At 51.9% G+C, this 25,545-nt stretch overlaps 1 protein-coding gene across 1 annotated transcript; it reads right to left on the bottom strand.

Annotated features, from left to right (window-relative positions):
- Window positions 1–350: 350 nt before the first annotated feature.
- CATSPERG (cation channel sperm associated auxiliary subunit gamma) lies at window positions 351–25,545 on the bottom strand. The gene is made up of 28 exons (XM_044256540.1): window positions 25,194–25,545; window positions 25,053–25,106; window positions 20,531–20,675; window positions 20,077–20,203; window positions 19,822–19,894; window positions 18,793–18,948; window positions 15,434–15,605; window positions 14,176–14,313; window positions 12,915–12,974; window positions 12,600–12,719; window positions 11,994–12,044; window positions 11,759–11,888; window positions 10,932–11,043; window positions 9,797–9,955; window positions 9,600–9,712; window positions 8,551–8,764; window positions 8,150–8,212; window positions 7,854–8,052; window positions 7,610–7,731; window positions 7,407–7,487; window positions 7,259–7,315; window positions 4,135–4,291; window positions 3,871–3,934; window positions 3,653–3,748; window positions 3,287–3,376; window positions 2,175–2,267; window positions 1,981–2,080; window positions 351–1,896 (listed from the first exon to the last, which is right to left on the bottom strand). The coding sequence occupies exons 1-28, from the start codon at window positions 25,446–25,448 to the stop codon at window positions 1,654–1,656; spliced, it is 3,444 nt and encodes a 1,147-aa protein (XP_044112475.1). The 5' UTR covers window positions 25,449–25,545; the 3' UTR covers window positions 351–1,653.

Raw genomic sequence — 25,545 nt, 5'->3', positions numbered from 1 at the left:
CCCAGTGTCAATGTTTTTGTCCTCCCCCCCCCCAATTCAGATGTTGACATCTAACCCCCCAATGTAATGGTAGTAGAAGATAGAGCCTTTGGGAACCCTCAGAATTGAATTAATGCCCTTATAAAACAGACTTCAGAGACCTCCATTAACTCTTTCACCACATGAGGACACACCAAAATGATGGCCATCTATGAACCAGGACGCAGGCTCTCACCAAACATGGAATCTGCCAGCAACTTGATCTTGGACTTTCAACCTCAAGAACAGTGAGAAATATATTTGTTTGCAAGCCACCCAGTTTATGGTATTGTTATAGCAGCCTGAACAGACTAAGACAGGACAAAACAGGATATTATCACATTTTCTTTATTTGCATCAATGCAGTTAATATTGTTGATGGGTCTTTACTGGGGACTATGGTGCCATATGGCTTGACCATCCCCAACCTTCCTCCTAAGCCCCAGATCTGACATCCCTGCAGCCTCTTGGATGACCTCCTCCAGAAGTCTCTCATACCTGAACTGCCATACATGACCATGACCATACATGCCTGAAGGCCTCAGTCTGTCCCCAAAACCTTCTCCTTCTCCCTGGTGTTCATCTCAAGGACAACCTCTTCATCCCTCAGTCTGCATGGCAGACCCCTGGACCTTTTTGTTGGAGCAGGGGTTTTGTTTTGGTTTTGCCTTTCAGTCTTTTCCTTTCTTGACAGCACATTTTCCTTACAAGAACTGTCCTTCCTCACACATAATCAAGAGATTAGGGTAAAACTCTCCTCAGCTCCAGGGGTGGGCTCAATTGGCTTTAACTTCTGGCAGTGTGAGTAGTAAAATGGTGAGCTCAGGACCCATCCCCATCTAATCAGAGTGACTGATAGGACTTGCTTGGGAATGTTGGACTCCAACCCCTTCTCTTTCTGAACAATAACATATGTGGGCCTTGGACTGTAAAGGGGGCTGGCCTGAGATTAGAGACTACACTAAGAGGAGGGAAGGTCAGGAAAAGCTACAGGGAAATGGAGCCAGAACCCTACAGACATTGATGACTTCTGGATCAAACTATACCTGAAGCCTATATTAAAGCCCATAAATTACCATTTCTGTGTAGGCCATTTAAGTGAAATTTTTGCTACTTGCAACTAAAACAAAAATCCTAACCTCTCCAGAGTCCCCTCCTTAAGCTAGACACTAGAGAGGTATTGAAATTCAAAATATTTAATGATTGGTACTAAACCTGGGCACCGAACAATCAGAATGTACTCCAGGCCACAGCGATGGGTCTGGGTCATGGAAGACTTTGCTGGACTGTGGGGAGGTTGGGGGCAGCCCGGGGAGGGGTGGGGTTGGCAGGCACACAGAGAAAATGCTATTTACCAGACAGCACAGAAGGATTTTGATTTTAATGACCTATAGGACTGTGTGGTACAAACTAACTGAACATGAGCCCTTACAAGGGCCCACAGCTGGTTCTGATACGAGGATTTAGGTCTGAAGGAGAAGTGAAAATCGAAGCAAAACAAAACCAAAAAAGCCTGGGATGGGTGATAATTGGATTTCCAAGATGGCCCAGGAAGTGAGGGGAGTGCACAGGTTGGGGTTGAGGCAGGCAAAGGACTCAAGTAATAGACTGCTTCTCTGAGGGTTCCTCAGGGATCTACTGGTTCCCCTCCACCACTTTGGAGCTGATGCTGGAGCCGATGCTGGAGCTGGCCCTGGATTTGGTCCCAGATGTCCCACTGAAGATTCTAGAAGAGGACTTGTAGGTGTAGTAGGACTCTGATGTGATGATGTTGTTGATCTTCCAGCGGAGGATGTTGCAGGCCTTGACCATCGGGGTCAGCAGGAGGCAAAAGATGATGTAGAGGCTCACCAGGCCAATAAACACAATGAATGACACCTGCAGACACCACATGACAGACATGGGGTGGGGGCAGCCCGAGCCCCATTCTCCTAACAGCGCAGCTTCTGGGCAGCCACTCACCATGAGGATGAAGAGGGCCCGCTCGGCACTGAGTGGGAGGCCATGGATATGCAACAGGAAGATGAGCTGGTGGTCACAGTATGTGCTCTTGTCCACACCTCTTGGGGGGGGTGGGAATGGGTTTCAGCATTGGGGGAGGGGTTGGGCACCCCACAGGAAGCCCCAACTCTACCTTGGCCACATGCTTGGCTCACCTGTTGCTCACCAACACCTTAAAGAAGAACTCGGGGGCAAAGATGCTGTGGGGAATGGTGTCATGGCAGGGGGAGTTCTCCAGACACAGCCACCTGGGGACACAAGTTCAGGCAACATGCTACAGATCCTGCCTAGCACGTGCCAACCTCTGATCCCTCCTTCCAGCCCACCAACTCTAGGTGAGCACCAACGAGATGTAATCTTACCCCTTCCCCTGATTCCCTCCTTCATTCATTCATCCAGTAAGGCTGACTCCATGTCTACCATGTGACGGGCTGTTCACTCATTCATGACCTCCCGCCTTAACATCGCCATCTGCCAATTCCTCCATTACAATGCAATCCTCTAGATTACAGAGTGTGCATCTATCATGTCCCAACTCCTCATTTATTCCTTGCTGCCTTCAGTCCTTCATCCCACAAATATACTTTGAGTACCTGCTAGGCACAAAGTCATATCTCCATTCGTTTATGCTTTCCTTTATTCACTTATTCAGTAAGTTAGGTTGACTACTGACTTGGTGCAAGTTGGTTGCTCCATTCATTCATTCACTTCCTTCATTTGCTCATGGTATCATTTTCTCACTTTCACTGAATCAAAAATAGTTAACGAGCCTCTGTATTTTAATTTGTTCCTCCATTGTTTTATTCATTCATTATGACCTCCATTCAAATGTCAATAAATGCCTACCATGAATGAATGAATTCCTTCATTGTCTCATTCAACAAATACTATGTTTAGTCTATCAGGACCTGGACCTATAAGGGAGATAGACCCCACAAGAGAGAGGGACAGCCCAGAGGGGCAGGTTGGGATGGGGGAGGTACTAGCAGAGAGGTGAGGGTTAGAAGGGGCAAAGCACAGGAGGACATGGGAACCAATGTCCCATTTAGAATGTCAGAAAAGTGTCCCTGGATGGAGGGACCTAAGCCTGAAGAAAGAGGAAGAGGGACCAGCCCTGCAGACAGAGTCACCCCATTTGAAGGACACAAAGGCAGTCAGTTTGGCTTGAAAATCAAGAGGTCTTCCAGAAAGAGAAGGGACAACAGCCCAGACAGACCATGTGGACAGGTAGGGGATAAAGGGACCAGCCATCAGGCCATGCACTCACTCGATGCCCAAACTCTGGTGGGTCATGATGTTGAAGGCCGAGTCCTTTGTGGTCGTTGTGTTCTTGGTGGTCCAGATGAGGCTGTTAGTTCTGTACAGGACCATGTAACCTCAGTGGGGTGCGGGACAGGGGCAGGGGGGTGGTGGTCCTACTGCTGCAGGTGTAGAGAGAGGCCAGCAGTATGAGCAGAGGAGGGAAGGGGCAGGGGGAGACTTAGGAGGGCGGGGCAAGCATTTGTTCCCTCCTAGGAGCCTTGAGATGCCAGGTGAGTGGTGCCTGCAGCCAAGGTGAGGTCTGTGGCTGGGAAGCAAGAGAAGCCTTTCGAGGAAAGAGGGCAGACTGTGGGCGGGATCCCACAAACATTACTTGTCCAAGGGGCTGTTGAAGCGGTAAATCTCCTCCTCGCTGTATTCAATGAGAGTGTCCATCGTGGGCCCACCGCCTACCACCTTGAACACGTAGCTGCCAGGTGCAGAGGTGCACGTGGACTGGCTTCAGAGTCCAGAGTCCGGCATCACCTCTACCACCCACTCCCATCCTCCCCTGCCAACTCCCATCGGTCCCTGGCTTGGCCACGTCTTTACCTGCCCTGAAAACTGCCCGACTCTCCTGTCACCAAGTCTTGGATCAAGAAGAAAGGGTAGAAGGCTGTGGGGTTGAAGGGAGGCCAGGAGGAGAATAAGCTTGGCCCCAGAAGTGGAGGACGGAGAGGAGAGGAAGGAGAGATGAGAAGACCAAGGGGGAGGGGCAGAGGATAAGTGAGGAAGTGAGTGGGCAGTGAGGGAAGGCAGGGGCAGTGGTGGGGACAGAGGACCGCGAACGAATGGGATGAGGGGCTGGACACGCACTATCACGGAAGAGGAAGCAGGGCATCTCAGGGTCAACATGCACGCAGTCAAAGTAGTGTTTGTTCTGTAGGCGGTTGTACTCCACCGTGTAGGTGATGTCGAAGGCCAGGCGCTTTCCTGGGGGACAGCCGATGAGCAATGGAATCATCAAGTTGCCCTAAGTGGGAGGAGAAAAGCCTTGCACTGGGGGGCGGGGCGGGGCAGACGCGCCTCCTCCCACACACCCCACCACTTCCGGCCAGACTCACAGGCCAGCTACTGTATAATTATTAGCATTGAAACAATACTCTAAAACTGCAAAATATTTATATCGTTCTTACTGCGTGCAAGGCACTGGGTGACGTTCTAAGTGCTTCAAACTCAAATTTAACCCTCATAAAAAAAAACAAGCCTTGTATGGTAGAGACTATTCACATCTCCATGGCAGATAGCAAGAGTAAAGCACAGGGAGGTCAAGCCATCTGTTAATTTTTAAAAGATTTTATTTATTTATTTGATTTATTTATTTTATTTATTTAATTTATTTATTTGACAGAGATCACAAATGGGCAGAGAGGCAGAGAGAAAGAGGGGGAAGCAGGCTCCCAGGGGAGCAAAGAGCCCGATGCGGGGCTCCATCCCAGGACCCTGGAATTATGACCTGAGCTGAAGGCAGGGGCTTTAACCCACTGAGCCACCCAGGTACCCGCCTCATCTGTTAATTATCTAAAGCCACACCTGAAGTGGATAGAGTTGGAATTGGAGCTGAGAGGTTGGCCTCCGGGAAAAGACACAACATCACTAACACCTATTGGTATCGGACTGCACAGGGCTCAGGTTGGGCCTGAATTCTCAAATAATAGATTGGGGAGGAGCCTGGGTTATAGAAGCGAAGTGAAGCTGGGATGGGGGTCAGAGGTAAGGGAATTCCCATGACACGGTCTTCAAAATGAACAGCCTCTTGCCCACTTCAGGGGTAGGGTCCAAAGGTTTCATTTGTCAAAGGGACACAGACATTCAGAGACTGTGGCACGGCCAGTGGTGAATGTGGACAGGCATTGGTGGCCATAGATTAAGCACTCCCTGTGCTAGGCCTGACACCTGTCAGCCACTCACTCACTGGGAGGTCCAAAGGGCATCTCAGATTGTCTATCCACAACTCATCTTGGTTCATGGCACCCTCATCCCTCCATGTCCAGGCTAAAAGCCTCATCCTGGAAGCCTCTCTCTCTCTCTCTCCCACAGCCAGTCCATCTTGACATCCTGTTGTCTCTAAAACAACTTCAAAACAGAGCCATTCTCTCCCTAACCTCCTCAACTTTTTTGTGCCCCCCGCCCCGCCCCTTGTCTTGCCCAACCTTGTGTCCTCCCTGGTCTCCCTGTTCCTGCCCCTCCCCCCAGTTTGTCTCCTGCATGCAGCCTGGGAGAGCCTGAGTCCCTCCTCAGCTCCTGGGGCAGCGTGGCCCACTAGGCTTCATGTGATCTGCCCCCTTACTTCATCTCATCTCTCTCCACTTTCCTCTGGGTGTGTGCATGTGGGCACACACACACACACACACGATGACAAGTTTCCCTTCCATTCCCATTCCCCGAATGTCCTGCCTCTCCTCCATCTCGGGGCAGCAATCTACCATAAGGACTTTCTTACTTATTTTCCCAGTTTCTTCATGCAAATGAAATCCAACATGAATATACATTCTCAGTCTCCTTCCTGCTACTGTTTTATACATACTTTTAAAAAAAGATTTTATTTATTTATTTGACAGAGAGAGAGAGATCACAAGTAGGCCGAGAGGCTGACAGAGAGAGCAGGGAGCAAACAGGGTCCCTGCGGAGCAGAGAGCCCGATGCGGAGCTCCATCCCAGGACCCTGGGACCATGACCTGAACTGAAGGCAGAGGCTTTAACCCACTGAGCCACCCAGGTGCCCCTATACATACTCTTCTGTATCCAGTTTTCTTCTCTTTAGAATAAAATATGCTTTGGTGGTGTCTGAGCAGTGCATTCAGTTAAGCACCTGACTCTCGGTTTCAGCTCAGGTCTCATCTCGGGGGCATGGGATTAAGTCCTGCATCAGGCTCCATGCTCAGTGTGGAGTCTGCTTGAGTTTCTCTCTCTGCCCCCCTGCCCCCTACTCATTCGCTCGCTCGCTCTCTCTCTTAAATAAATAAATCTTAAAAACAAAATAAAATACACTTTGGAGACTATTCCACATCTGTGTGTGGAGATCTTTTTTCCCCTTTTTTACAACTGCATACATAGTCTTCCGTTACGTGGATGGACCGTAAAATGTGTTTAACCAATCCCTTATTACCCAGATTGAGGTTGTTTCCAACCTTTTGCTGTAACAGAGTGTTGCAGATTAGACTCTTTGGGTCAAAAATAAGGATATTAACTTTGACCTTCTGGGGCGATCATAAAGAGGAAAATACTGCCTATCACCAAGGCCAGCAGGAAATACTTATTGGATGCTGAGTCAGACACTCTTTCCGGCTCTCCTCCTCCCCACAAGGCTTTGGGGGCTATTACAACCCCCGCCCCTTTTTTTTTCTTTTACTGTCCTGGGTCATACCAAGCCAGGAGGGAGGACACTGCAAATGGGTGGCCAAGGAAGGGGGTGAGAACAAGGCACCTCGGTCAGGTCCCTCCTTTATCACTTATTAGCTCCTTGGGTTACTCTGAGCAGATGTCTGCACCTCTCTGAGCTTCAGGGTCTGCCTCTGTGCAAAAGGGGTATTGCATGGGTAAGCAAGCAAAGAATGAAGGACCCATTGGAGTGAACAAAGCACTTGTGAGGGCAAATGAAGAGCAACATGTGAAAGAAGGGCCCAGCTGGCCCACGTGACTTCCTTTGGGCTGGCTGGGAACAAAAAGGCCTGTGTCGCAGATGCTTTACTCCCATGCAGAAAAATATTAGAAGGAACATACAAGCCTGAGTGCAATGTATGCAACCACAAAGGCAGCCCTTTCTGCAAACATGAATGGATGAAAGGAGTGAGAGGGTGGGTCGGTGGGTGAATGAGCGAAAAGGAATTAGGAAGGCACTAGTGAGATTTCCAGGGGGAGCACTTAGAACCAGCTCCGATGAGACTCAATCCAATCCCCTCCCTCCCACCACTGGTCCCGATACCCCGAGGTCCAATACTTGCATGTGGAGTCCCCGATGTGTGTTCTGGAAGCAGTGCCCGACCGCGCCCACCACCTGTGGGTGGAAGCAGGTGATGGTGGTGGGCCCCGTAGGTTCAGTCTTTCCCCTCCTCCCGCATCCCTTCCCCTCCAGGCTTGGACTGAACCTTGACCAACACGGACGTCTTCATGAGGTGATGTCCACTAAGGCCCTGATCAAAGCAAGACCTTTTATCACGGAGCGTAACCTGGGGTTGGAGGCAGAAATGAAGGCGTCAACAGACCTGCCTGAGGACCCGAGCAGGTGCCTGGGTGCCCTGCCCCGGGAGCTCCGCCCCCACCTCGACACCCCCTCTCCGCTTTATCTCACCCAGAAAAGCACCGAGTTGCGATTAATGAGGACCTTCTGGTTTACCACCACCTCGATGCAGTCCGCATCGGCCAGCACCACGCCCAGATCCACTTTGCTGCGCAGCTCTAAGGTGGTGAGCACTACAAGCACAGGGAGGGGTTAGGGCCGCGCCCCCAGACCCCGCCCCCTAGCGTAGCAGACAATCCCCAGGCCGCAGCCCCCGCCCCGCCCCGGGGACTCCGCTCCAGCGTCGCCCACAGACCGCGCTCCGGCTGGAACTCTAACGAGTGTCCGCGGACGGTCACGAAGATGGAGAAGCCGTAGCTGGTGCCCTTGTCCAGGTAGATGCGCTCGGGCAGCTCGTGCTCGGCCTTGAGGTCGTAGATCTTCTCGTAGCTGGCCATGTCAATGTACACGTTACTCGCGCTCTGCAAGTTGCTAGCCAGATAGAAGTAGTAATCCTGGCGGATGGGATGCGGGGCAGTCAGAGCCGAAGCGGGGAACGGGAGGAGTGTCCTGACGCTGCCGCTCCCCCGGCCCCCACCCCTCTCCACGCACCTGGTCCACTTTCTTGTTCTTCCACCAGCGCCAGGTGGAGTCGTGCACCGGGTCCGCGTAAGGCTGCGGGGATTGCCGGCACCGTGATCTGGGGGCGGGGGTGGGGTGGGAGGGGGTGCAGAGGCGGCCCCAGGCAGGTGGCGTGCCCAGCTCCTGACCCAAAGCCAAAGCTACCAGACCCTGGCCCGTCCCCGAGCCCTACTTCCAGCTCAACAGCCACCCTCCCAAAGCCATCTCTCCAAAGCCCTGCTCATCCGCTCCCCCGGCTCCCCCTTTAGCTTCACACTCTCCCAGACAGCTCCGCTCAGTTCCACCCTCTACGGGGGTTCTCGAGGTACTTGGGCCTTGCTTTCTAGGCCTCCTCAGTCCCAGATCAGACCCGGCCCCCGCCAGGCGCCCACCTTGTGGTACTTGGAGTGCAGAAAAAGCAGGTAGTAGACGAGGCCCTGGTAGACGGCGAGCGAGTTCTGGTCGTGGAAGCCCGAGGGCTCCAGCACGCGGGGCGGGTGTGCCCGGTAGCGCTCCTGGCGAGTGTAGATCTGCGGGTTGGGCAGGTCGCGCAAGCGCATTACGGTGAAGGGGCAGAAGTTGGCGAAGGACAGCGTCAGGTGGTTCCTGGGCCGGCGGAGTTGGGCGGGGGACACGGAGGCTGACTCGCGCCTGGCGCACCGCGGACCTACCCCCACCCACCAGGTCTTCCTCCCACCTCTGCGCTGCTGACTCTCCAAATCTAGTGCAGCCCTGACCTTCCTCCTCAGCCTCAGCCCCTGGTGCCCCTGGACAATTTCTCCTGAACGTCCCTGGGTCCCTCAGACCGGAGTTCTGGACCTCATCCTAGACACCCACCCCCCAAACCAACTTCTTACGCCTTCTTCCACCTCCCCTTTCTCCCTGCTCCCTCTCCCAGCTGCCCCCCCCCTCCGCAAGGCGCTTCCGCGGGTGACCAGAAGGATCATTATTGAACGCGGTAACATCTGGCCATGGAATCCCTTCTCTTAGTCCCATCGTGGCTCCCCAGCACCCTCAGGATGAAGTCCAAGTTCCTCCCTACGATCACCAGGCTCCCCTTGTCCACCCTGCCTCCAGCACAGCACTGTCTGCACTGTACCTTTCTCTCAGTCTTGAACACCCCATCTCCTTTCCTTCTCAAGGACTTTGCACATGTGGCTCCCCCTGGCCAGAACCGTTCATCTTTTCACGTGGCTAATCCCTCCTCCCCCTTCAGCCCACAGAGTCTCCTGCACCTCTTCCTCTTTGAAGCTCTCCCTGATTGCACCCACCTTCCCGTCTCCATCTGGCCCCTCCTCTGAGCTTCTAGGGGCCCTAAGCTGCCCCACCACAGCCCTAAGGTTGTCCTTGGGGATGACTCGCTCTCCCTCCAGGAACAGGTGGTTCATGTGGGCAGCACCTAGGCCCCCTGACTACCACTGCTGCCCGCCCGGGATCTCACCCCCGTTGCTCCAAGAGGTAGTGACTGCCCGGCTGCTGGTACATCAGGAGCTGCTCCACAGGCACAAGCCTCTTGACAAGCCGGCCCTGCCCACCATTCATGAGATACACCAGCTGCAGGGGAGGCAGGCCCCGGTAAGCTGCGCTCAGGCAGCCTCCCTGTGACCCTCCCAACCCTACCCCGCCCCCGACAGGCACCTGGTACAGTTGGTGGTCTTCGTAGAAGAGGGTGACCATGGTCTCAATGCGGGTGTAGAAAGAGGACTGTTGCATCACCTGTAGGCTGACATGCACCTCCCAGGCTTTGGATGGGAATAGCCTGTACATCCGGTAGCTGCCCTCCAGGAGGTACCAGATCTGGGGGTGCGACAGCCAAATGTGTGTGTGTGTGTGTGTGTGTGTGTGTGTATGTGTGAGGGCCACGGGGACCTCTGACCCACCTCTCCCTTTACCCAGTGTGATGGCCCCATTCCTTGAGGTGAGGGTGAGGCTGGAGAGCTCACTCCCAACCAGTGCCAGGTGAGCTCACACACCTTCTCTCTATGACGCCATTTCTCCTCCCCAGAGCCCGACCACCTCTACTTCCAGCCCCAGCTCGCTACGATAAATGTTTTCCGTGTTCCAGTTGGCTTGAGTGGTTATTACTTGAAACTAAAGCATCCCTAATAGGTATACCCCTCCAGGGTTCCCAGGGGCGAGCCCTGTCTTCTCCTCTTTGCACTCTTTGCACTCTCCGGGGTTCACACCCTTCTCTTGGCCTCAGTGTCCCATCTCTGCACTGATGCCCACCGCACCACACATTTGACTCTAGAATTTAGCCCCTTCTGAGGCTCAGCCTGCAGGATTTCGTGCAACCCCTCCTCCATGTGGCCTCCTCTATGATGCCCTCCCTGACGCCACACTTACACACACACACTGAACTAGAAATTCAGCAGCACCCCATTTCTGAAGTTCCATAGGTACTGTCTTCCTCCCTGCAGCCCCAGCTACTCTGAACTGTTGTAGGACTGGGACCCTGTGAGAACAAGGTCCAGGGCTGACTCAGTCACCACTGAACCCCCAGCACTGGGTTAAGTATATAGTAAGTGCTCGGTGTTATGAAGTGAACCACATGCTCTGGAAATCGGGTCATGACTGAGTCTTTCACTCTGGTGAAAGACTGGGGGGGGCGGAATGACTTTCTCCTTGTGTTGCAGGGTTCTCAGCTATAAATGGAGCTTCTGCTGCCCTTCTCTGGGATCCCTGAGGGCATTTCCTTCTCTGAACCCCTTTACCCTGACAGGGGGAGAAGGGGAGACCCCTGGGGTTTGGGGAGAGGAGCAGGGCAGCCCACCTCCTCCGTCTCTGTGACAATAGCTGTTTCTCCATGGAACGAGTTGACCAGGTACTTAATGGACTGATCCTTGGGGAAATCCGCCAGGTAGATGAAGTTTTCGTTGTTGTAGCTGCAAGGGCAGAGATGGGAGCGAGGGACACCCAGGCGAGGTTCCTGCAGGGTATCTGCTTCCCCCAGCTCCGGGCCTAACGGGACCCAAGACCCATTTACTCAGCTCTCTGCTAGCCTGGTAAGAACATACCAGGAAGCCTGGGTGACCAGTCACCTCCAGACAGGAGCATGTGGCCAACGCAGCACTTTGCCAACAGTCCACGAAGCAGTCCCAGGGGCCCCTAAGTTCCTGAGGGGTGCAGAGTGTCCTGACCTCTCCCCCGACAATGCCCTTTGCATAGGTTGGGTCCTTACACTGGGTTTCATTTAAGAAAGGCCTCCCAGAGACTCCTGGGTGGCTCAGTCGTTAAGCATCTGCCTTAAGCTTGGGTCATGATCCCAGGGTCCTGGGATCGAGCCCTGCGTCGGGCTCCCTGCTCAGTGGGAAGCCTGCTTCTCCCTCTCCCACCCCCCCTGCTTGTGTTCCTTCTCTCCGCTGTGTCTCTGTCAAATAAATAAATATCTCTAAAAAAAAAAATTACTTAAAAAAAAAAGTTCTCCCAGAGCTTTAAAATCTCCACTTCCCCATCCTACCCCTGATCACCGTGGCCCGTGTTTTCCCATCACAATTCTCATAACTTCTGGAAATGTGCAAGCTCTGCAAATCTGATTACTTCAGAAAGGGTCCCCACCCTGATGGGCCCAGGAGAGGTAGCATAGGCCCTGCACCATACCTCTGCAGGAGGAAGTTGCCCCAGATGAACAGCAGGTTGTTATACGGGTTGTAGAACATGCCCTTGGGTACCATCGTGAAGTTGGTGTAAGACTCTGTTCCTAGGATCATCAGAAACTCCAGGCCTCGAGCTGGCCAGGACAGAGGCAGAGTGGACACAGCAATGAGGGAATGGTCCTCTGGACCCCTCCCGGCCCTCATCCACCTCTGAGGCCCCCTCTGTCTTCCCTTCCTACCATCAGGGATGAATTCCGGGATGGTGTAGAGGATCACCAGGTTATCACTGACTATAGCCGGAGAGAACACAGTAAAATCTTCTGAGGCTCTGAGCTTTCAAAACCTGAAACTGGGCAAGTCACCACCTTCCCAAGCCCTCCAAAAAAACTTTCCCTCCAGTGGCTTCTCATTTGGGCCTGTTGGCCCTTAGGGTTTCTTTATGTGAATATGTTAGGGCACAAGATTTGCCTCCTCTGACTTCTTGGCTGGAGAGTACAGTCCACAGCCTATACAACTGTACAGGGCAGCCCTATTCTCTAAAGGTAAAATAAAATACAATACAATATCCTTATTGTGAGCCACAAGGCCCTTCCAGATTTGGCTTCTGCTCACCTCTCCCATCTCCCTCCCTCCCCATTCCCCCTCTGTTCTAGGCATATTTTTTCTTGTTTCTCCACCCCACCAAGCCCATTCTCCACCACTACCTCTTACCCAGGAGTGATGTGAACAATATTTCCCTCCCCCTGTCTGCTTAGTACAGATCCCGCCAGACAGGCACAAAGTTCATAATCTAGGCTCCTGCCTCTTCCCACTCAGCAACCCCCACCCCCCAGCATCCCAATTACCCAAGTCGTAGCTGACCACCTGGAAATAACTCCTGGTGGTGGGGTCTTGGATCTCTACCAGCATCAGGAGAATGTAGTCACCAGCAATGAATACGGCCCAGGTTATGGAGCAGTTGAAAACTGGACAGGAAGGGTGAGGTCCAGAGCAGCCCTGGACCTGCCCCTCTCCATGGTCTCTTGTAACTGTCACACCTATCCCAGTGACTCTCCACGCCTCCCAAGACACCACTGTTCCTTCCCATGACTACTCCCAACCTTCCCTGCTCTGCCACACTCTTGATCCCCCCGCCAAAGACCCCTCCGGGAGCTAGGTACCTTGTATCCCTTTGCACACAGACCGATGCTTGGGCAGCACCTGGAAGGACACGTGGCCATCTGCGGAGCACAGCAGGTCCACGCTCAGGCCCTTCCCAGTCCATCTGGCATCCCACCAAGCCGGGTCTCCAATCAACGAGGTGTGGTGCCCGTGCCTCCTGCCCCCTGAGTCATGGACTTCAGGGGGCAAGTCTCACCCCCGACTTGATAGTCACTCACACCTGGCCTACCATCATGGGTCCATCTCTGGTCACAGTAATTTGCTCAGGTATGGGCACTGACCCAGAATGGGCTCATCAGAGTGTACCCTGGGTTCATGCTAGAACTAATGGGAGAGGCTGCTTTCATCCTTTTGGGGTGACTCGAACTGGTGGGAGATGTGAGCCCCCCAACTTCCTGGACCATCTTTAACCCCCAGAGGAGTATCTACCTGCAAATGAAGCCAAACCTCAGGGTTCATAATAATAAACCTTTTTAGAGCATCCAATGTGTCCCTAGCACTGTCCTAAGACCTTTACCTAGCCCAACTTACTTAATCTTTCTATCAAGCCAAAGAGGCAGCTACTAGTATTATCATTAACCCCATTTTGCAAATGAGGAAAATGAGACCAAAAAGAGAGGTTAAGTCACCTGTCCAAAGCCACAGGTGACCTGGGTTGGGTGTGTTCAAGCAATCTCTCTCAGCTATAATCACTATACTACACTACCTTGCCAAGAGATAGACAGAGTCCTAATGATCTACCCTGTGGGCCCTGGATCCAGCCATGCCTGAAGTGGGACTCCAGTCTTCTCATTTATCAAATCTGCAAATATGCCTAAATGACTTTGAATTAGGCTTCTTCCCTTTGAAACCAAGAAAATCATGAAAGATATAAAACACACTGGAGTCCTACTCCTATAAAATGCATAAACCCGGGCGCCTGGGTGGCTCAGTGGGTTAAGCCGCTGCCTTTGGCTCGGGTCATGATCTCAGGGTCCTGGGATCGAGTCCCGCATCGGGATCTCTGCTCAGCGGGGAGCTTGCTTCCTCCTCTCTCTCTCTGCCTGCCTCTCTGCCTACTTGTGATCTCTCTCTGTCAAATAAATAAAAATAAAAATCTTAAAAAAAAATGCATAAACCCATCCCCACTCACAGGGACAACCTCCAGCCTGGGGCCCCGCCTGAAGGCACCTGGTGAGGCATGAGGGCCAGCAGTTGGAACTCTCAGAGGCACATGGGTATGGAGGGGTCTCTTGGACTGCCAGAGGCCCCTGTCCTTACCTGTGATGGTCCCAAAGTGGACATAACCTTCCCGCTTGCCAGAGGTGAGGGCCATGACGTACTCTGAGCCATTGCTATGGAAATGCACGGGGCATAGGCTCTTGATGCACTCGTTGGCCAGGACACGAACCCAGCTCCCTGTGGGGGCCAGCGTAGAACCTCAGACCTGGGTCTATAGACCTGGGACCTGACCCCCATCCACTTTTCCATGGCCTTGATGGCTATTCAGTGTGGGGTCTGAAGGGCCCTGGCATAGGGCCCAGCTGCCTTTGGGAAAATCTTCCTTGCTCATACTCTGTCCATGAGCTAGAGATTGGGCTAACCCCACCTTGTATTCCCCTGGCCAGAGCAGCGGGTTCAACTAGGCATGTGACCAAGCTGGACCAATCAGAGACAGTCCCAAGCTTACAGCTGCTAAAGAACACATGCTTTTCCCTGGGCCCACGAAAGGATAAAAGCCCGGAGGGGCCGGTCTAAGCTCCAATGAGCTCCTAGATCCAATCGTACCTGAAACCAAATGCTCCTAGGTTTTTCATCTATCTAAGCCCATAACCACCCCTTTCTTTGATTTAAGTCTATTTTTATTTGGTTCCTCCTACTGGCAAATGTCCTAAGTAAGAAATGGACAAAAATGAAGTTGTTGGGAATAAGCCCTAATGAAATGTAGGTTATAATACAAGTTTCTGGGACCCTATAAAATGACATCTCTCATTTATATAGCGGAGGGGGCAGGAAGCTGAGGACCAGGAGGGTTTGGGTATCATTTAAAAGATAAGCTTGAATCAAAATTTTCTTTTTCCTCCGAGATCAGTCTCCTTTGTGGCTTTTCGTCCCCAACTGCTCACCCCTTTCTGTCTGCCTTTCTCTCTGACTTTCCATGCCTCTGTCCCACCCTCCAAACTTCTCCTTTGCTATGCATGTCTTCCTCTGTCTTTTGATACTGTGTGAGCGTGTGTGTGTGTGTGTGTGTGTGTGTATGCACACATGCCTTTCTGTCTATCTCTCTCTCTCTGTGTGCTCCCTCCATTCCCTCTCACACCTCCCTCTCCCGTCTGCTGGTTCATAGGTCCAGAGGAAAGCCTTCCCCCCACATACAGAGGATAGGGGAAGGCCATGCAGGGTAGGTAGTGATGATCAAGGACCTCGGAAAGTCCCTCCAACCCCCCCCATGGAAAAGCCAGTGGGTGGGTTCACTGCGATGCCCTCCCTAGGGCTCCTCCAGACAGGACCCCTTCCCCGAGATGCCAGGGCCCCTCACCACTGCCGTGGTTGCTTTCATGGAGGGTGAGGTAAGTGCCTGTAAAATAGTAGACCAGCTGGTTCTGCCGGATGAAGAGAGTGCTTTCGGTGGCAATGGCGTCATAGATGGTAGCCGTAAAAATTGCCTGAGGGCAGTAGAAGGAGCCTACCCAGCAACTGTCAATGTTCAACTGCAGAGGAGCAGAGTCAGTGAGGTGTGGCTTCACCCGGTTTCAGCCCCCACGTCCAGCCTAGCAGGGAGGCACCTGCTCAGGATGGATACAGGCACCCCAAGGGCACCCTCCCCGTGCACCGTGAAGTAGGACCTTGTGGCCACACTTCCCCAGCATGGGCCCAGGATGCAGGTGACCCAAGCCAGAGGCAACTAGGCATGCTCCCTTGAGTTTGGCAGTGTGTAACATACTCAACGGTGCATAGCAATCTCGGTTCCCCCAGACCACAGTCAGATCCCAAAGATCTTGTGCTTGGCCCAGCCACCCTATATTACCTGGGACACAACTGGCTGTCAGGCTGCTACTATGTGAACCCACGGACCAATTGCTAACATGGGCGATATCACAGACTAACCACAGGAAAGCACCATCAATGGAGGACTCTTGACTAAAAGAATCTAGACGGAACCAAGCTTCTAGAGCTCTGAGCTCAGTACCAGTTTATAGGCAATAACTCTATGGGGTGTTATCCCTGGAACTATGTCCCCCACCTCAATTTATATGTTGAATCCCTAACCCTACCACTAAGGAGATAATTAAGGTCCAATGAGGTCATAAAGAGGGGCCCCTAATCCCATGGGACTGGTGTCCTTATGAGAGGAGAAAGAGACCCAAGCGATCTCTGTCTCCCCTCCGGTGAGCACATGATGAGAAGGTGCTTGCAAGCTGAGGAGAGGCTCCCCATGAACCGACCCTCCTGACACCTTGATCTTGGACTTGTCCAGAACTGTGAGACTATACGTTTTTGTTTCAGACACACAGTCTGTGGTATTTGGTTACAGCAGCCCGAGCTGACTACCACGTAGGGTCCGAGGAACAAGTTAAGCGGTTCCATGAAGAAGCAAGTGGCTCAGCTCTATAGGACAAAAGGCCTGGTTTCCCTGCATGCCTGAGAAAAGGCAGTAGATGAGGCAAAGGACGTGGCGCGGGGTGGGGCAGACTTACAGGTGAGAAGAGTATGAAGAGACTTAACTAAACACAACATGTTGATCCTGATTCAAACCAACTTTAAAAAACATTTTTCAGAAGACACACAGTGGCCCACAGACCCATGAACAGAGGCTCCACATCACTCTTCATCAGGAAAATGCAAATCAAAACCACAAGGAGATACCACCTCACACCCGTCAGAATCCTACTGTCAGTAACACAGGAACCAACAAGTGTTGGGGAGGATGTGGAGGAAAAAGAACGCTCTGGGGTGCCTGGCTGGCTCAGTCAGTAGAGCATGCAACTCTTGACCTTGGGGTTGTGAGTTCGAACCCTATGTTGGGTGTAGAGATTACTTAAAAATTAAAAAAATAAAAAGGAACCCTTGTGCACTCGTGGTGGGAATACACACTGGTGCAGCCAGTGTGGAAAACAGTATGGAGGTTCCTCCACAAATTAAAAGTAGAGGGGCGCCTGGGTGGCTCAGTGGGTTAATTAAGCCTCTGCCTTCGGCTCAGGTCATGATCTCAGGGTCCTGGGGTCGAGCCCCACATTGGGCTCTCTGCTCAGCAAGAAGCCTGCAACCCCCTGCGACTCCCACCTGTCTCTCTGCCTACTTGTGATCTCTGTGAAATAAATAAATAAAATCTCTATTAAAAAAATTAGGGGCACCTGGGTGGCTCAGTGGGTTAAGCTTCTGCCTTCAGCTGAGGTCATGGTCTCAGGGTCCTGGGATCAAGCCCCGCATCAGGTTCTCTGCTCAGCAGGGAGCCTGCTTCCCTTCCTCTCTCTCTGCCTACTTGTGATCTCTGCCTGTCAAATATAAAATAAATTTTAAAAATACATAAAAAATTAAAAGTAGAATTACCATATGATCCAGTCATTTCACTACCTGGTATTTCCCCAAAGAATATGAAAACACTAATTTGAAAAGATATACGCACCCCTATGTTTACTGTAGCATTATTCACAATAGCCAAGATATGGAAGCAACCCAAGTATCCATTGATGAATGGATAAGGAAGATGTGGTTTACACACACAAAGGAATTTTACTGAGCCACAAAAAATGAGATCTTGGCATTTGGAACAACATGGACGGACCTAGAGGGTGTTATGCTAAGTGAAATAAGTTAGAAAAAGACAAATACCCTATGATTTCACCTATATGTGGAATCTAAAACAAAACAAAACAAAAAAAAAGTGAATAAACGAACGAACAAACAAAAAGCAGAATCAGACTCATAAATACAGAGAATGAACGGATGGTTGCCAGAGGCAAGGGGCTGAAGGACGGGCAAAATGGGCGAAAGGGAGTGGGAGATCCAGGCTTCCAGTTAGGGAATGAATGAGCCGAGGGAATGAAAGGTACAGCTCAGGGAACACAGCCCGTGATACTGCAACAGTGTCATATGGGGCAGACAGAAGCCTTGTGGCGAGCTCAGCACAACATACAAGCTTGCCGAGTCACTATATTGTACCTCTGATACCAATGTCACATCGTGGTCAACTACATTCCAAAAAAATTTTTTTCTTTTAATTTTTTACAAATTTTATAAGATTTCATTTATGTCTTTGAAAGAGAGAAAGAGAGATAACAAGCAGGGAAGAGGGCGAAGCAGGCTCCCCACCGAGCAAGGAGCAGGATGTGGGGCTAGATCCCAGCATCCTGGGATCATGACTGGAGCCGAAGGCAGAGGCTTAACAACTGAGCCACCCAGGTGCTCCCCCCCACAAAAAATTTAAGACATTTTTAGATAATTGGGGAAAACTGACACTGGCCATGTTAGATGATATGAATGGGTTCTATCTAATTTTGCTGGGTATCACGATGGCCTTGTGGTGGTGTTTTCGTAAAGTGCTCATTCTGTGCCTGACTGATGTTAACTTAAACCCAACTCACGAGGATTCTATGAGGTGAATATAAAGATTATTTGTATTTTCCTGATGGGACAGATGGGGACTCTGAGGCCCGGGTAGGAGAAATGACTTGGTCCAGGGTCACAGGGCCAGGTGGTGGCTGAACCCGGATCTGAAGCCATGGCGTCTAGCTGCGGTGTTACGTCTTCCCTTCCCGCTATCTGCCTCTCATGGGAGCTGCTGTGTCTTTATAGAGAGTCTTTCCACAGCCCCAGGTACCACCTTATTTTAGAGGCTGAGGCACAGCCCCCTCCAGGAAGCCCCAAGTTGCCCACCACTGGCTCCGCCCTGCTCACCTCCACGAGAAAGGAGTCCTTGAAGCTGGTGTCAGTCAGCAGGACGGACTTCTCTTCAGGGATGCCCCCCAGGATGAGCACTGGTGCCTGGTCCACAGTGTACCACAGGGGCCTCGACGGGACATTCATGAAGTACCGGGGTATGAGATTGAAGATCTGGCGGGGGGGCAAGTGGGGACGGAAGGGGGGCTGCTCAACACTCCCCTTCCCTCCCATGGCACCATCTCATTTGGGGTAAAAAACCAAAGTCCTCACCTGACCCACGAGGCCACATTCGATTTGTCCCTGTCACCTCTCTGACGCCACCCACCATCGCTCTCCCCCTGGCTCATCCTCTCCCAGCCACGTGGACCTCCTCCCTGCTTCCCAGACTCACTGGACACCTTCTCACCTCTGAGGCTTTGCCCTGGCTGTTGCCTGTGTATAAAATGCTCTTCCTCTAGTATCCACATGCTTCCCTCCTCTCCTCCTCCCAGACTTTACTCAAACGTCCACCTTCTCCTTATGCCGTTCCTGACCACCCCATTAACTATGCAATCCTTTCATGTGGCAGGACCCAACCCCCTTCACCCTGAAATCTCTCCAGAGCTCTTACCCCCTTCACCTACTCTGGAATTTACTTGATTTCATGTTTATTGTACGGTATCTGTCTCTGCCACTAGAATGTTGGTTCTGTGTCCGTGGGCTCCCTGGCGTGTTCCCATGGTGCCACAATGTGTGCTCAGTTAAGTGCCTGCTGAATGCACGGTGCACAGGCATACTTTGTGTAAGTGCTGAGAAACTGGGGGGCAAATGGCTCCACCCCTTAGGGGCCTCTGTTTTCTCCTCCTGAAAATGGGTTTGTGAGACAGGGTCACTGTGAAGACGGAACGTGGCTGCACACCTAGTACAGCGCTTACCCTGGGCCTGGCGCAAAGGGAGCGCTCCGGGAATGGGGTCTGCCACTTGTCTGGGAAGTAACTGGGGCCCCAGCCCTCTGGTTTTTACCCACATTTTCTACCATGTTTCTCTGCTGTCTGGACCCCTCACCTCATTTCCTACAGTGAAGTGGAGGGTGTTGTCTTGCTGTCTCTGCAGGAAGCCGTTGATGTTCACCTGGAACCTGGCAGCAGGTGCGGATGGGCAGAGCGAGGGTTCCGGTTTCCGGGGCTCCTGCCATAGCTCCCAATCACCTCCCCACCCCAGTCCCTCCTTTTGCTCTCCTCCTGGCTTCTTGGGGGATCTGGAGATTAGGAAGTCCTTCCCAGAGTCTGCCCCCCCTGCCCCGGACTTGGGAAAAGGCACCTTTTCGTGGGAATGAAAGGCCCCAGGCCGTTGCTGCTGACGTCCACGCGCATGAGCACGCTGCCGTTCTTGATGGGCATGGGCGTGTACCAGCTCATGACACATACCTGCTCTGCGGTGCACTGCTCTGCGGGGGGGCAGTGGACGCTGAGGCTGCTGAGGCCCCCCGAGGATGCCCTCTAGGCCACAGGCCACGGGGATCTCCCTGCACCTCCCCATACCTCCTCCCTCTAGGACCCCTCCCTAGGCCATGGACCCTACTGAGACCTCCCTGTAGCCCCTTCCGGGTCATAGGCCCCACTGCCCCCCCCAAACTCCCACAACCCCACCAGGCCACGGGCTCCTCTGAGGATGGCAGCCTCCCCCTCTAGGTCATGGACCCTACGGAGGCCCCCAGCAAGCCCCCCACACCCTGGCCAGGCTGTGGCCCCTCCAGGTGCTCCCCCAGGCCCACCTTCGCTGCGGAAGGGGGCTGCCTCCATCTGGATCTGCAGCTGTTCTATCTTCCAGTGATGGAAATTGACTGGGGACTGGAAGGTCACCAGCACCACGGGCTTCAGCCCCGTCAGGTGGCCCTTGCGGACCTGGGCCTCGGAGGACTGAAGGCAAGATGGCCCCACAGGTGTTTACTTAAGAGAGGCTCTGGGTACCCCTGCCTTGAGCCCATCTTTGCAGCCTATCTTCTCAGACTAGGTGAGAGAACAGACTGCACCACAGGAAGGTCAGAGAACATTGTCTAGGCTTGGGGCTGGGGTGGGGACAGGCCAGGCGAGGAGAAAGGCAGAAGGGCTAGGGGCCGTGAAGCGAGTCCCAGGAGGCGATAAGGCCAGAGCCATTGTCTTCAGACAGAATTTGGACAGAGGAAATGCACAGGGAATGGCAGCTATGGGAAAAGCAAACATGGGCAGGTGGGAATGAACCTGGCACCCAGAGCTGCTGGTAGCCTGTTCCTCACTTTTGGGTCCCCAGTCCCACTCTTTTTTTTTTTTTAAGATTTTATTTATTTATTTGACAGAGATTACAAATAGGCAGAGAGGCAGGTAGAGAGAGAGGGGGAAGCAGGCTCCCTGCTGAGCAGAGAGCCCGATGTGGGGCTCGATCCCAGGACCCTGGGATCATGACCTGAGCCGAAGGCAGAGGCTTTAACCCACTGAGCCACCCAGGCGGCCCCCCAGTCCCACTCTTGAAGCTTCTACCCTCCCTGCAGAAATCTGACTGTCTGCCACCCCCACCCCGTCAGAGGATGGCCAAGTTTTGGAGCCCGAGCCTGTGGGTGACGGTGGGATAGGACAATTACACAGAAAGGAACAGGGAAGGAGTGGGAAGAGATAGCCAGGGACAGCCTCCCAGAAATTCCAGGGTCCTGGCTGTGGGCGAGAAAGGAAGGCCGGGCTTACAGTGGAGAAGGAGGGAAGAAGAAGGGTGTACCAGGTGCACGGAACAGCATAAGCAAAGGCTTAGAGGCATCTCCACCAGAAGGCTGTACTCAAGCAGCCCTCCTGGGTATGGGATAAGCCGTGGGACCAGGGAGAGAGATTTAATGGGTTCAACAGCGGGGCCTGGGCGACTCAGTCGAGCCTCTGCCTTCAGCTCAGGTCATGATCCTGGGGTCAGGGTCCTGCTACAGAGCTCCACATCAGGCTCCCTGCTCAGCGGGGAGTCTCCCTCTCCCTCTTTCTCTCCCCACCTTTGACCCACCTGTGAGTGTGTGTGTGTGTGTGTGTGTGTGTGCGTGCACGCGCATGTGCACGCATGTGCACGCATGTTTCAAATAAATAAATAAAATCTTTAAAAAAAATAATGGGTCCAACCACCTTGGACAGGCTTTCATCAGCTCAGCCAACTGCATCTGTCCAAGCCTTACTTCTGGGTCTTTCTCTCTTTCTTTCTTTTTTTTTTTTTTTAAGTAGGCTCCATGCCCAGCATGGAGCCCAACATGGGGCTTGAATTCAAAACCCTGAGATCAAATCCTGAGCTGAGACCAAGAGTCAGATGCTTAACCGACAGAGCCACCCAGGCGCCCCAAGGGTTTTTCAACCACAGGGCAGGAGGGCCTCTCCCACTGGAGCAACAGTGGCCCTGGTCCTGTCCACCCCAACTCCTGCCTAGAGCACGGGCCAGCCTCCTCACTGTCTCCCTGTCCCCACCCTGCCCCCACCCCCTGCCCCCCCCCAGCAGGAGGGAGCTTGGGAACACCTGAGTCAGATTAGGCACGCCTTTGCTCAGAACCTCCTCATGCCTCCATCTTACTCAGAACAGGGACTGTGTCCTCACTCTGCCTGGGGTCACCTCCCTGCCCTGTCCCCTCCCATTGTGCCCTCCCTCAGGGCTCCTAGGACACAGCACCCCCTGTCCTACCTCAGCACCATCCTGCTCCTCGTGCTAGCCTCTCCCCTGGCCTGGGGTGTTTTCCCCCCAGTCTCCTCCGTTGTCCGTTTTCATCACTCAGGTCTCTGCTCAAGCCTCTTCAGAGACCTTCCCCAACCATCTCATAACACCTTCTTTTCTAACATATCACATTTTATTTTCTTCTTTGCACTGATTACTCTTCAGAAATTACTTTATGTGTTTACTTGCTGATTGCATCCCTGATGGCCTGAATCCATAAGAAAAACCCAGCCATGCTGTTAATTATTACATCACCCACGTTGTGTTAAAAAAAAAAAAAAATTATAAAAAAAAAAAAGGATCTGACTCATTATAGGTGTTGAATGGCCAGATAAAGGTATTATTATCACACTTTTATGAATAAGAAGAGAAGGTTCATGGGGTAAAAGTCTCTGCCCGGGGTCACACTCTGTAAACTTCTTGCTACCATTCACTGAGCTCTTTCTATGACCAGACACTGTGCTAAGTGCTTTGCATATTTAATCATTTTGGGAAGTGGGTATGATTACTACTGAATCCTTGTTAAGGATGAGGAAACTTTGATAGAGAAGACTTAAGAAATTTTCCAGAGAGCACACAGTTACTATGTAGCATAGCTGGGATTTAAACCCAGGCAGCCTAGCTTCAGAGCCCAAAGTATCAACTATCATGCCAACTTCCTCCATGTAAATGTCGGTCAATGGCAGATTCAAACCCAGGTTGGCTGTCTCCAGATCTTCAGTTCTAGTCCACAACACTCTACTGTCATCCAAAAGCTCACCTGAGCCAAAACAATCTTGGAAAAGAAAAACAAAGTTGGAGAACTCAAACTTCCTGATTTGAAAACTTACTGCAAACCCATAAGAATCAAGATTATGTGATACTGTCATATAGGCAGACATATAGAGCAATGGAAGACAATTATACCCAGAGGGGCACCTGGGTGGCTCAGTGGGTTAAGCCTCTGCCTTCAGCTCAGGTCATGATCCCAGAGTCCTGGGATAGATCCCTGCATCAGGCTCTCTGCTCTCTGATTCCACCCCCCGCCCTGCCTGCCTCTCTGCCTACTTGTGATCTCTGTCTGTCAAATAAATAAATAAATAAAATCTTTTAAAAAAGAACCCACAGAATGTGACGAAATATTTACAAATCATCCATCTGCTATAAGGAAAGCTTACAGGGCAACAATAAAGAGACAACCCAGTTTGGCAAAGGAGTTGATTAGATACCTCTCCAAAGAAGATAAATAAGTTACCCGTGAGCACATGGTCAGCATCAGGAGTCTTGAGGGAAAAGTAACTCAAAACCACAATGAGATAGATACCACCTCGCACCCACATCTTTCGGCCATCATCAGGAGATGAACAATCGTTGATGAAGATACAGAGAAAGGGGACCCTCACTCAGACATGGCTGATGGGCATGGGAAATGGTGCAGCTGCTCTGGAGAGCAATCAGGCAGTTCCTCAGAAGTGCAACAGAGTTAACGTTAGACCCAGCAATTCCATTTGTAGGTATTTCCCTAAGAAAACTGAAAACATGTGTCCACAGAAAAACCTGTACGCACATTTATAACAACATTGTTCATAATGGCCAACAAAGTGGCAATGACCCAAATGTCCATCAATTGGTGCATGGCTAAACAAAATGTAGCACATCTTTACAATTAAATATTAATCAGCCAGTAAAAGGGAAACACTGATACACGCCACGACATAGGTGAGCCTTGAAAATGTGCCAAGCGAAAGAAAGCAGGCACAAAAGGCTGCCTATTGGACAACGAACTCCATTCATAATGAAATGTCCAGAATAAGTAAATTCATAGGAACAGAAAGTAGATCAGTGGTCTCCAGAGGCTGAAGGATGGGGTACTGGGTTTCTTTTTAGGGTGATGAATGTGGTCTGTGATTAGCGGTAATGAGTACACAACTTTGTTAATATACTAAAAAGTATCAAACTGTATACTTTAAATGGTGAATTTTATGATATGTGAGTTACATCTCAATCTTTTTAAAAGATTTATCTATTTATTTTAGAGAGATGGGGTGCCTGGGTGGCTCAGTGGGTTAAGCCTCTGCCTTCAGCTCGGGTCATGATCCCAGGGTCCTGGGATGGAGCCCCACATCGGGCTCTCTGCTCAGCAGGGAGCCTGCTTCCTCCTCTCTCTCTGCCCGCCTCTCTGCCTACTTGTGATCTCTCTGTCAGATAAATAAATAAAATCTTAAAAAAAAATTATTTTAGAGATTAAGAGAGTGAGACAGAGGCGGGAGAGGGGAGGGATACAGGGAAAGGGAGAGAGAGCCCCAAGCCGACTCCGCCCTGAGAGTGGAGCAGAGGTGGGACTCATGTTCCAAGCCAAAACCAAGAGTCTGATGATCAACCCACTGCACCACCCAGGCACACCATCTCAATTTTTAATGGCAAAAAAAAAAAAAGAAAGAAAGAAAGAAAAAAGCTTGCTTGAGCACCTACTATGTGACTGGTGAGATACTGGGAATCTTCTCATATCCTTAGGGTCCCCAAGATCTGATGATGTCACCGCTATTAAAATGTGAGCGACTGGGGAAACTGAGGTCCACACAAAGTGAGCTCACTCCTGCTGCACTCACCTCTCCATTGCAGGAGTAGTTGATCTTCAGGTAGTATGGGAAGCTCAGGTATTTCTGCAAGAAAAGGTTGGGCAAATGTCCAGAGCCCAGTGGAGTGCAGATCTATGACCTCTCCCGTTCACCTGACCCCGGTTCCCTCACCTCGCCCTGGTCGGTGGGTGCATCCACCAGAGGCCTGAACACACTGTCCAGTGTCGCCACGGGCTGTTGATGGAAGAAACGGTCGCTCATGCCATTCTTGCCTACCGTCTCGAACTTGTTCAGGACAACCTGCCAGGTGCACTCCTGGATATCCTGGAACGCCCACAGCCTCCACGATGCAAATAGTACCGCCAGTAGTGCCCACAGCGCCCGCAGAATTCGGAGTCTCGGCCACGCAGGGCCAGCAGGATACATCGCGGGGCAGCGTGCAACGTGACTCGAACCTGAGGAGGGGGTCAACACCTGCCAGCCAGACTGCGCCCGGGAGCCACCTTCAGACAGCCTACCAAGT

The sequence above is a fragment of the Neovison vison genome, chromosome 7 (assembly GCF_020171115.1).
Source record: "Neovison vison isolate M4711 chromosome 7, ASM_NN_V1, whole genome shotgun sequence".
Taxonomy (NCBI): Eukaryota; Metazoa; Chordata; class Mammalia; order Carnivora; family Mustelidae; genus Neogale; species Neogale vison.
Note: the sequence above shows the minus strand (reverse complement) of the source record. Positions and strands in the feature narration are given on the sequence as shown.